The following is a 13,050-nucleotide window of genomic DNA, read 5'->3' as shown; positions in this document are numbered from 1 at the left end:
TGTGGTTGAGCTTCGTAGAAATTATATTATTATAAAATAACAAACTTGCATTATAACAGGACAATCAAATGTAAAAAGAAGCAGGTGATTTACATTTTACAGAGAAAAAAGAAATAAAAATAAAATAATATAAAAAAAAAACTGATAACTTTCCTTTCTCAAACAATGTTTATTGAAATTTCTACTAAGGCACTGGAGCTGCTTAAATTCTATTTGGAAACAAAAAATGTTCTGTACAATTAATAAATCAAGCGAGATTCTTGGAATTTTGCGGTACGAAAAACAAATTATTCGGATTATACCGGAGCCATTAGCTTTTACTTTTGTCTGCTAGAACAGGAAACTAGCTGGCTAGCACACTCAATGGGATAAAAAGTAATGAGCAGATTTGTCGAACGAAATCAAATGGAAAACCTCCAATTTATAGCAAATGTTTCGACAGTGGTGAGGTATACCTAACGTTATTGCTTGATTTTTTCGATGTCGGTAGATAGCTAGGTTAACCGTTAGGTATTACCTACCTGTAGGTATCACCGCCAGTTTCCTGTCTTAGCCTTGTAGTATACAATACATAGATATAATAATGAATAAGCTATCAATAAAATTGTCTTTTTATGAGCCTAAATAGATATATCACAAAACAATAAGTAGATACAGCGACACAATGCATAATTTGAGTCAAGTCCGCTTTGAAATGCACTAAAAGCTTTGGGGACAACCGTCTTCTTATGCTTATGTTTAAGTAAACATACATAATGTAAAATAAATAATTATAAATATAAAAACAATGCAATACCTACATGACGAGCATTTTATAATATCGAATTTTCTGACCAAGGTGAAAGTAGAGTATAAACCTTAAGGGCGTACTGATACTGATGCTTGACTAGAGATAAGGGCGGGTGTTCTAAATATGTCACTAACTTAAGTTTCATTTCGGAAAGAGGGGGGGGAAAATTGAAGCAGTAAAATAAAAAAAAATATATAATAATAATAATTATACCTACCTGCAAAACTGTGCAACAAAAGGTTCTCATATCTCATAAATTACCTACCTCTTATGCGTGCAATACAAACTGCCGTCTACGCGTTTATTCGATTAATTCCAAGTTGCTTTTTTGTTTGGAAATAAATTCGTATGTTCAAAGACTATTTTGCACTGAAAAAATACCAACCTACATACTTGCATCGGTATTCAGAAAAAATACCTATTATTTAAAGAAAGAGTGTGTTTTAAGTACAGCTAAACAAAATTAAAATCCTTAATTAAAGGTACCTACCTACAATTTAATATGTCTACCTCATGAGGTACCTGGAAAATGTTTTATTTCACGCATATGAATTGCACATCTATTAGAATAAATAGGTCGACATTCCGACAGTGATTTTGTGGAAAGAAAAAGGCATCTAGAAAAAGTTGAGATTCTATACAAATACAATACACTATAACAGAGGACCCAAAGGCAAAAAATTCCTTAAAAAGTGTTTAAAGGAAAAAAAGAAAAAATGTTTTGAAATAATTTGTCACACAAGTTAACAAGTTACCGTTTCATATGTGAGTAATGAAACTGAATTTGCCACAAACTTTGACACTGTAATGGGTAAATAAGTTCACATTCCCAATATTTATGAAAGCTGTAGAAGTTTTGTCTATCATAAATATAGATACCGTGATTTTTTCCATTCGACCTGAACGTCTTCAGTACTAGCTTTAGTCTGGCAGTACTGTCTGGCTAGGGGATGTTAAACAGAGAGAAGACTAGCGTCTGGGTGTGGGACTATAAACAGGGAGGAGAACAGCTAACCCTAACCAGCCTAGCAAGCTCTCTGCTTTTAAAGTACCAAGCACAAGTCCTCACGATGGTTGACTGCGGTTCAGGACGAGCCAGCCGATTTAACATGGCTAGAGCTAGAGACCATCACCCCGGTGTATAGCAGATACAAAAAGACATCTTTCCTTAATCTGCTATCGCCATTCGGCGAAAGCTAAAGCCGCTACAACAACAACAGTACTAGCTTTTTGTCTTTTTCAATTTAAAAAATAAATAAATAAAATAAAGAGGAATTTCTACACAGAACAGAAGAATAACTATTTTTGTGGTAATTTTCAATTTGGCAAAAGAATAGAGCCTAATACTAAGGTAAGTTATAAAAAAAGACATTGGCAATAGCTATACCGAGATACTTTTTACTTTTATTCTACCTATACGTATGTACCTACTAAGGTACTTACAGTAGGTATTTATAATAACTGCATACCTACTGGCTAGGGGACGTTAGAGAGTAGACTTCGGCTTCAGCTAAAGCCGCTATTGATTTCGGTCCGCATTTTTGATGTTGAACTTTTGTACATATACCTACCTGCCTACTCAGGTAATATAAGAGATAAAATTATCATAACATAATAGATGAAGTTTACAACAACACAAAAAGTGAAGAAGGTATCTCTAATATAGCAAGAATAATATTAAGTAATAATATCTTTGGAAGCTGAGTAAAACAAAGCGAAATAGCGAAAGAAAAGAATAAAATATCGAACTATTTACACCGCATTACAAAAAAGTGAAAATAATCTCAAATTAAATTTGTAAAATAAGTGAGAATTATGAATAAGTTGATCGAAAAAAAGTAAGTAGATACGAGTATGTACAATACATTATGTATTTAAATTTGATCTGGTTAATATCTAGGTAAATCCAATTACCTACATCCAATTACCTATTGATTTTTCTTTGTAAGTCTTACTAAACAGAAGTTTAAATTGATTTAATAGGTACTATACTTAGGGGTCGATGATTTCGATGAACCTACCTACTCGCAAAAAAATATAATGCTATTCAAAGCAATACCTATAAAAAAGTCGTAAGAATCTTATTCTGAAAATAATAAAACTTAAAAATAATAAAAGCTGACTAAACGCGTTTTTCCTATACATAGGTAATTCAAAAATTAATACATAGATACTTAATAAAAAAAATACATACCTAGAAATAAAATAAAACAAAAATAAACAAAATACTGATTAAAACGAATCTCAAATTTGCACAGAAACGATACCACTATAGGTTGGTACCGAATAATCTAAAATGTGAGATTCTATCCGTAAGTTTTAAATTATTAATTATGTAAGTATATTGAATACTTATTAGATAATAATATTTATTAACCTACCTAGTGGTCTAACATAGGTATCTACTGGAAAAATGTTCCTATTACAATGGAAGCACCAAAAAGATTGAATATAACGATTCTATTAAAATATAAGTATGTATACCCATTGCCAAATATAATAAATAGGTAATAATAGATGCCTAGGTAATAACTATGTAGTCCTATGAAGACTACGTGCTCGAAATAAAGCATTACTTAGATAATTATTTATGTCAAATAAAGTGTACCTATTCCGGTTTTGCGTAATATCCGAAATATCCGAAAATTCTCCTACAAAGGTGGTGAAAACAAACCAATAAAGTTTCCATCTGATTAGCCTAGCACCCAATTTAAGTAAAATTATGTAAGTATAAAATAATAACAACAAAAGAAAATTTTCAATTTTCTAAAACTCTTTAATCTTGTTGGCACACCTCCGTTTCTCGTATTTGTATCACCTTAGTCTTGAGACTGATAATCAAATCAAAACAGCTGTTTTTCGTAAATAATAATAAAAAAAATAATAATGAAAAAAAAATAAATAAATAAAAAAAAAAATAGAAAGTAGGTAAAATAATAAGATAAAATACCAAATGTTACCTAAAAGAAAAATGTAAGAAATAGATGAATCAATAAAACACAACTGATAATAATACTAATAAAAAGCGTATCTATACCTACCTACCTAATGAATAAGAGAGAGAGAGAAAAATCATTAATTCGTCCAGGGGGGAAAATCGTCCTGAGATTCAAAATTAAAAGTTTCATTTAAAGATACTCGCACTATTTGACTCAAACACTCATAGGAACCTAAGAGTTGTAAACATGATGGGTAAAATCATTGAAATACCAGGACCAAACCAAACATATTAAGGCCAACCATTTTCATTTGTGCCAAAAGATTATTTACAGATTGCGTAAAATTCATTATTAATAAATTTGTAAAAATATAAATAAATATAAAATAACCTATCTACCTACCTACCCTATTAATCCTATTGCTGATTTAATTTTATTATAAATGTGAGGATGTCTAATAGGTATAGTTGGCCAACAGAATTGGCAGCAGAGATTTTTCTTCTTATTGCAAGATTTAGCAAGCTTCACAGCCTGTACATTTTGCCGTCCTTTGTTAGATAACTTTTAGTACCTGAGAATCAAAATTTGAAAGAACAAAATGTTAGATAATGCATCTTTGTTAGTTAAAGGTAATTTACAAGCAGCTCAAGTGACCAGACAGAGTTGACCGCCTTCATATGAGAGACTTGAGTTCGATTTTGGGTGCGGTGGGAAATATTTGAAAAAGGCAGAGACCAAAATCGATTTCAGGACTGGATGATGTGTGTTTCATTGTCAATTTTTTTTTCTTGTAGCCCAGGTAAGCATCTTGACCACTACGCCATTCAAACAGTTTTTGTATGATAAACAAGCGCGTTATCACTGGGTCAACCGTGCCCTTGAGTAATATGATAACAGACTCTTGAGTGGAAGGTAACCACTAGCCGAGGTTAACGCCGGAGGCGTTCTCTACCACCTAACTAGAGCTCCATTATTATGTGGTCAAATAATTCTCAAATAAATGAGGATAAAATTCCATGCCTTGGCTGGGATCGAACCCACGCCCTCATGTTTACCAGGCGAGCGTCTTGACACTAAGGCAGGTACCTAGATGTAGGTATAATCGAACGTAAATTACTGCTCTAGATACTTACCCTCACGTGTGCTCATGCTGCCCATACCGAGAAATTTGAGCTCCTCAAACAGCTTCACAAGAGATGTGTCAACAATAGAGAGAAGTTCCATGGATACTTTGACAGTAGGCGGAGGTTTCTTCAACGTTTGAGTATGCCATACAAGCACCTGAAAAGAAGACCAAAGGCTAAAGCACCTTACAAAATTTAACTACCTATTGAAATAAAATAATAAAAATGAACTATAGCAGACTTCATTAAAGGTCATAATCTTACATAAAGCAAGGTAAAATATTTATTTTCTAAAAAAAAAAAAAAAAGCTTGCGATGGTAATAGAAAGTCGTGTGAAGTTTACACATTTTCTTATCATATTTCAAACTCGCGCCAAATTTTTTTGTTCCCTACGCATGGAAAGCTCGGGCACAGAACCCCCTTTGATAGCAATGCGCATGCGCATACTCGATTTCATCCCCTCCCCTCCAACCAAACTCTTCAGTCCCTTCTTCTACTACTCCGTGCGGTACACGTGCTTATCCTTTGCAGTTTTTTCGGATCTACCGGAAATTTGGATTTTACTGTTTTACATGTGAAATAAACTTGTTTTTCCATTAAATTTTCAGTTTTTCTTTTTACAAAATCAAACTAGACCGTAAACTCCGTCATCATCTGATGTTGTATTTGTGTTTTATCGCCGTATCGCGAGTGTTGAGTGCAAACCCTTTTTTGAACCGTTACCCGTTACTCCTAAATTTCAGCATTTTTACAGGACCACCATTATGGCATTATCCTTTCTTTCTACAGTATCTACCTAGATAAAATTTATCACTCCCTCCAAAGTTGTTGATATTTTGCTGTAAAGAATTCAAAATTTCTTAGATGAAATTATTTACTAGGAATCAACATATCAGTGTCAGATAGGAACACCTTTACTTTGTCATGTGCTCCAAAGAAAATTTCTGATAGTTATGTGTCGGCTGTATCCAGGATTTTGTCAAGGGGTGCCCAAGGGTCAAAACAGTAATATATCAGGTGGGGGGGCCCTCTTTCTTCCCACCCTTAGAACTACACATTTGAACACTACCTACACATCTCACCACTACAAGACAACCCATCCTCACTCAGCCCACAACAATTGCAAAGCCAACAACTGCAACAAAACCCATTAGGTATTACTCTTACACAATCCAATCCCATTTCCAGGCCATGGCTGGGCCCCCACAACCCCAAATTTTTGGAGTCTGACAAACAGTAGGAGAAAAAAAATGAAGCTTGAGGGGAGGCCTGGGCACCCTTGGTCCCCCCTAAATATGGCTCTATTATTTGTTAAGTAGGTAAGTACCTACCAAAAGAAATAACCCACTATTCTTAGATTAGATCAAAGTTCAACATCTAATTTGGAATTACTTAAACTTTTGGACAAAAAAAAATAATATAAACAAAAATTTCAAAAATTTTTGGGATTTTTTTAAATTTTTTGAAAAAAAAAAAAAAAAAAAAAAAAAAAAAAAAAAAGTGAAGCGCCCTGGGATGGTTTACTAAAGTTATGAAACGTCCTGTGTGATTTGTGTTTGGATGGGTGACCATCTGGGACATCACATTGCTGCTGGGTACTTTGAAAATATTCTCACTCACCTCAGAACAATTGTTTGCTTTTGGTTCAATATCACTGAGCTTCACACCAAGACTTGATATAAATCTGTCTTCTTCATATCCTGCTTTGTAGGGCATGGTAGCATTGGGGTGTTTCAGGATCAGGTCTACATTGACAGCAAACCCAGCCATATCCACTGGAAACTTTCGCTTAGCAGGCCAGGAATCAAAAAATCCAATCACATTGCCCTGGTGAGGAAAAATTGGTTATTAATTAATTGACAAATAATGAATAATAAGTATTTGAATAAAATAAAATAGCTTGATCTTGATCATTTTGTTTTTTCACTTACCTACATTAATTAGGCACCTAGAGGCTATACAAAGTAAATAAATTACCAAGAAAAAAGAAGATAATAAGATTACTAAAAAAATAAAGTGTCCAAAACTAGTGTTTCTTTTCAAGTGAAGTGTGTGATATTACTTACCTGCTCTAACAGCAGGCATCAAAGGATTATACCAAGTTTACTTACAAGGATAAAGGATTACCATTTATGTAACCAGCGGGCAGGAGAAAAAGGTAAGATTTTTTGTGCATGTTAATGTTATGTGGTGTTGGGTGTTTGTGAAAATTCATTTTCCAGCAAAGTGTTCCTGATACACCAAGTTTTTTTCCCCTATTAGCTTGGAGGTCTAACAGTAACCCTAGAAGTGTGTATTCTGATATAACCACATGACCTATCACCAGCAAATTGGCCATAGAAAACAATTGAAAAATACCTAGCTATTCAAAAGTGCAAAGGCTTGGGAAGGTACTTTTAGGGCATACTGTATACCTAAGTACTTTCTATTGTGCAGAAAGTTCTCTATTCAATTCAAAACTCAAACATTCTCTCCCTTTTCCCTCTTTTTATTAAAGTACTCATTTCTTAAGTTTATGGGCAAATTGCATTTATGTTGAGCATTGTGAAGTATGTAGGTAGGTACTGAAAAGAAAATGGTACCTATCTAAAACAAGGAATCAATACAGTTAGGTACCTAAATTTCAGGAAAGCAATAAGATAACATTATCATGAACTGCCAGAACTGCCCCAAGTTAGTATATAAGCCACCTAAGTACCTACCTACTTACATTCAGGTCACAACTCAGTGCATCTATCTACCAATACGAAAACGTGAAGTACTTACATACCTATTAATACTATTAATAGGTACCTAATTATTACTCAACGGGAAAATAATACTTTCCATGCATTTTCAATATTAATCCTCTTTCATCATGACTCATAAGAAAGTTTGTTTCGATTGCATTGTAATTGTAAGTCTTCGCTGTTTACTTTCCATGAATTCACGTCATAAAATGCTTGTGACGTTCACAGTGGGAAGTCACTGAATGAGTCGTGGACACGTCAGAGGAAGTGTTTACTTGTAAATGTTGTAGTAGATACTGAAGCCTACTTTTCACAGAGTAAGTAAGACTACCTACCTACTTACCCAAGTGTCGTAAGTAAGAAGTCATAAGTAGGTAGGTATCTAGGTACCTAATATGTAGGTAATAATAATAAAAAACTCGAGTGGAAAGAATAGGCTTGACTGTAAAGGTGTGTCCAAACATAGTCAATCGATGTCGACTGAACCGTCCACACTGCCTTGATAACATAGTTTCTCCTCGTCGATCAATATCGATCGACGGCCGGTCGACTATGTTTGGACACACCTTAAGGAAAGAAGCTCTAAAACTGTCAAAGAAAGTCAAAAGTTCTCGAAACTTCGAATTATTATTATGTTTAGGCGGTCTCTTCCTTATACCTTGTGTGCCGCGTCCATTTTTGTTTAGGACTACCTACTTACTTATTGCACTGAAAAAAAAAAAAAAAAAAAAACTTGGAATTACTTAGGAATAGGAGCTAGAGAAAATTTCATCCTTACCTTTCTTAGCACGGGTGAGCTAATCCCATAGCTCCCAATGAGTCCTACGGGAAACATCGAGATCTTCTTGGTGTCCCGAATTTCATCGAACAACTTCAAATCGAACGTGTTGTCATCGTCTCCGAAATAGACCACGCCGCTCTTCACATAGGACCGAATCCAAGCGAGGGCAGCCCGTCTGTTGGCAACACCACGCGGTGGGACCGCATTGTTAGTGCGGTACACTGGTGGCATGGGACTGGCGATGTGAGTGTACGGGATACCTGGGGTCGTGAAACAGAGAATAGATTAGAATATACCTTGTTTGAATGAGACTAAAAAGTACCTTTACCCCAGCAGTCTAAACAAGGTCTCGTGTATTTTATGGGTTTAACAACATATTACTACTTACTAAAATAAGAAGAGAATAAGTCTTCACTTGACTAAATAATACTTACTTACAATACATATTGTTTACGGAGATGGGTTGTTGGATGCTGTGTAATAACTACTTCCTCGGTGGTAGGTATAGTGGTCAAGACGCTCGCCTGGTAAACAGGAGGGCGCGGGCTCAATCCCAGCCGAGGTATGGAATTTTATCCTCAAAATAATTTGAGAATTTGACCAGAATAATAGTAGTAGCCTACTTCTGGAGTATAGGGACTTTCCAGTCCTATGCGAGCAGTATAAATAAGAACTATTATTCCTGTGCGTTTGTATGTCGGTTAAAGTTGGACTTTCGAACTCGTCGATAGAAAATATGGATTATAAACCGATCGACCATGTTCAATGTCCATGGACACATTACCACTTCCCGGGGTTTAGCCAAGCGGATTACTGACGGCGAATGACGTCCAATGTTGGCTTCAGATGCTAAGTACGTATGAGACTTATTAATCAGACGAACTGACAGTTTACTGTACAGCCTATCTGTGTCCTAGATTGGCACGGCATTAGGTGTTATGTATAGAAAATCTTCGTCTATTCCGTCTTGGTAAAGCCCCGGTATTATGTAAACAAGTTACTTACCATGTAAACAAGTAGGCACCTACTTACCTATCTATAAGTTATTTATTTTTCGTTCTAGAAGAGGTATGATCTTACCGAATTTGGGTAACAGCGCACTGATCATGGGACTGCACTGAAGTGTATCATCTGCCACTATCCAATGCAAATTAGGAATGTGCATCAATGTTTGACCAAGACGTGTCAACTCGGCTACTTGCTCCCGGCGCGGATATGTTGGGGTGATAAAATAAATAATGGGCAAGTCTTTAACCACATTGTGAAAGAGTCGCAAATCTTTGAACGAAGTCGTACACGTAATAGGATCATGTGTCTGGTCTAATTGCATGAACGTACTCATGTCGATATGTTTCCCCTGAGACGTCCACATCAAGTAAACGATTATTATTGAAAGACATACTACAACTAGGAACATCTTTTTCATGTGGGTAAATATTTTCATATCCTTCTTCGCCATACGAACACATAGTTAGAGCACATCTGAAATGAAAACAGAATGGAAATGATGTGATGAGAGGTAAGTAGTCATAGTCATGTGCAATGCACAGCAGTGCAATAGTCCTAAACAAAAATGGACGCGGCACACAAGGGATCAGGAAGAGACCGCCTAAACATAACATAGTCATATGAACTGTGGGTGTATGAAGTGTGTGTCTCTATGAGTACTCCAGCATGACTCAACATTGTGGCCTGGAAGTTCCTGGTCTTCTGGATCCGTCTCCTTGATTCTACCGTCTCTTCTCTCTCCCCTCCTAGATGGTAACCTCCTATACTCCATCTTCCTTTATCAAGTCGTACACGTGCATCAATGTTTGACCAATGTTTGAACAATTATCACTTTGCATTTCTTTCTTACCCTATCGTTCACTGTCTATTGCTCGCCGATTCATTCACTGTCTTATCATTATATTACTTTCCATTTTTCTCTCTCACATTATCAGTCTTATAATCTTATAAATATAAACATTAACCTTTTAGTCCTATTCGGGCAAGATAAACAAGGTATATTCTAATTCTATTAGAATCTCATGACTTTGGTTTTCGGCCGAAGTCATCCAAACTTTGCAGAGAGGTTCATTATAAAATGTAGATTACAAGTCTTCTTGGGACGAAGAACAAGAAATATACGTTTCGGCCGCTATTTGGCCTCGAAATGTACGGTTCGGCCGCTCTTCATCTTCGAAATTGTATTAGTACTTACCTATTAAATGAAGGTCATGATGTGCAATGATTATCAATCATTACTAGGTAATAGGTATAGTAAAGAACACTTCTCATTAGAGATAAATATGACGTAGGTATGTATTGAAATAGGTAAGCAGTTAGTAAGTTACCTAACTAAAAAAAGAGAATTTATTTCTAGTAATTTTCTATTTTATACACTGCTGGGTACTGAGGTATCATTACTTTATAAGTATAGTGAAGCTGTACTATGTAATGAGACTAATGAGAAAGTAGGCAATATGTATATTGTATAATCAGTTCAAATTTTCAAAATTGGAAAAAGGATGGAAATATCCATTTAAGTAGGTGGTTCCCCATTCTAAAAAAGTGGCTGGAATTGTTCCAGGGAGGATGAGCACTGAACATGTTGTTGTCTTGTTAGAAAGCCAAGGACAGTCTTTGGATCAGATAGTAGAACCAGTCTAATTGGGAATCCAAGGGACCAACGTTTTTCCCCATTCATCCAGTTTTTCCAATTACTATTACTTACCTACATATTTATGAAGGGGCCCCTGTTTATCCAGGTTTCCCATTTAGACAGGTCTCAGTTAGACAGGTTCAACTGTATAAGTAGGTCTATAGGTATATTTTTAGCACATACTCTCCTAGTTTATTTCTCTACCATATTGAAATTTACCAAGAGCTTAAATATCTACTTACCTGCTGGGTATAATAAAAATCAAGCAAATGAATACATACTACACCTTGCAAAAAAAAAAAAAAAAAAAAGATTAAGCTAAATGAGATACCTACATACTAAATAAGGAAAGTAAAAAAAAAAAAAAACAAAAAAAAATTAAGCTAAATAAGATACCTACATACAAAAAAAGGAAAGAAAAAAAAAAAAAAAACAAAATCTTAAAATAAATAAATAAAATTATAATAAATAAAAGGAGCTTAGGTGGGAAAATTTTCATAGTACTTACCTACCAGACCTAATCTCCTATGTCCAAAGTCCAAAAGTCAACAAGAGTGATAACTTTTATATTATTTATGAGGCCAAAAGAAAGCTTTCATTCATATATTAACTATATTTCATTGTGATATTACTGTGGTTTCTGTACTTCTAACTACCTACCCAGTGAATGAGTGGTAACAATGTAGTAAACACACCAACATAGTGCTAAGAGAAGCAATTAAATTTATTTATAACTACCTATTAATGCAGTTACTAAAACAAAGCAGATGCAAAACAGTTTGTAGTAAGATAAACAAGATCAAAAAAAGACTGTATGGACTACAGAAGCAATGAGTGAGGATAAACTGATAAAGTACAAATTACAGTGGGAATGGATCATGCTTGTAAGAAGCAATCATGTAATAATCTAAATGGGTACTAAGAGTTTATAAAATACTATTATCATACCTATTTCCTGTCACAATGCAGACCTCTCCATTGCAGGAATGTTAATTATCCAACAACGTTCATGAACATTTCATTCACAGACATCTCATTTGAATACAAAAAATTAACTAAAAACTGCTGCACATGTAAAATAATAATAGAGGAATCCACACAGTGAAGAAAAACCTACAATTTGAACAAGCTAGTTATGTACAGTATCAATCTGAAGCACGGAATGATTTGAATGGATAATGGGTTTCCTCTGACAATTTCAAAATCAATGAATTGGTAGATAAAACAGGATATATACCTACTCATGAAATGTAGGTAATGTTAAATGAAATTAAATAACTTTTTCTATTTTATTCAGTTCGCCCGTCCTTCCGTCCTCCCGAAACAGAACTCCGATTCATAATAATAAAAATCTTTTTTATTATTTATTCACCTTTTTTTTATGAGGTATGGGGCCCGTTTCTGAAATGGGTCCGTAACGAGACCCAGATCTCATTCACATTTTGCACTTCTCGAAAAGCCAAGTTCGGAAGATGAAAAAAAAAAAAAAAAAACCCCTTGACAATATAACTTTAATTTTTACTTCTCAAACGTTTTCAAGGGAAGAAATTTTGATTTACAAAGTGCAAAATACAAGATGCAAGCAAACTGAGATGTAGTTTCCAGAAACGAGCCCCTGTCCGCAAAAGGGATACCAAGGGACTAAAACAGTAATGGATCTCTTCCTATATTTATTTCTTCCTGGAGCCAGTAAAACGAAAAGTGGCCCATACAAGTTTAGTGCTGGTGGCAAAATAGGTACAGAAAGGTCAAAAATAGGCAAGTAATAAGTAGGGTAGGATAATTAGAATATTACCTACTTAACTAATTATCATTTGAGGGCAAAATGAAGTAAGTAGGTACTATGGAATCTTGGCTATTCGTGTTACCATGATTGCTCGTTTTCTGCTAGCTGCTGCTTCAATTATTTCTTCCAATCAGTTTGCACGTTCCATCCACTGTTTTCAATCTCCTGGTCAAAGCGCCCCTCTTTAAACACTGTTGCCAAACTTGATTTTTGAAGAGACGAATTCTAGCCGTACAAAAAGTAAAAAATAGTCGAA

The 13,050-nt window shown here is 34.9% G+C and overlaps 1 protein-coding gene across 5 annotated transcripts; it reads right to left on the bottom strand.

The window, feature by feature from the left end:
- Positions 1–2,058: 2,058 nt before the first annotated feature.
- On the bottom strand, positions 2,059–12,473 carry LOC103505746 (galactosylgalactosylxylosylprotein 3-beta-glucuronosyltransferase S). 5 transcript variants are annotated; one of them, XM_008470114.3, is made up of 7 exons: positions 12,246–12,330; positions 11,517–11,713; positions 9,445–9,846; positions 8,362–8,624; positions 6,475–6,681; positions 4,863–5,010; positions 2,059–4,300 (listed from the first exon to the last, which is right to left on the bottom strand). In XM_008470114.3, exons 3-7 carry the CDS (start codon positions 9,821–9,823, stop codon positions 4,254–4,256), a joined length of 1,044 nt encoding a protein of 347 aa, XP_008468336.1. In that variant the 5' UTR covers positions 9,824–9,846; positions 11,517–11,713; positions 12,246–12,330; the 3' UTR covers positions 2,059–4,253. The 5 variants fall into 5 exon arrangements, with proteins under 5 accessions (XP_008468336.1, XP_026676944.1, XP_026676947.1 ...); XM_026821143.1 differs by having other exon boundaries at positions 12,250–12,314; XM_026821146.1 differs by lacking the exons at positions 11,517–11,713; positions 12,246–12,330 and adding an exon at positions 12,381–12,473.
- Between the last annotated feature and the right edge of the window lie 577 nt (positions 12,474–13,050).

The sequence above is a fragment of the Diaphorina citri genome, unplaced genomic scaffold, assembly GCF_000475195.1.
Source record: "Diaphorina citri unplaced genomic scaffold, Diaci psyllid genome assembly version 1.1 scaffold10, whole genome shotgun sequence".
NCBI lineage: Eukaryota > Metazoa > Arthropoda > Insecta > Hemiptera > Psyllidae > Diaphorina > Diaphorina citri.
The sequence above is the reverse complement of the archived record's forward strand: the minus strand, read 5'-3'. Positions and strand labels throughout refer to the sequence as shown.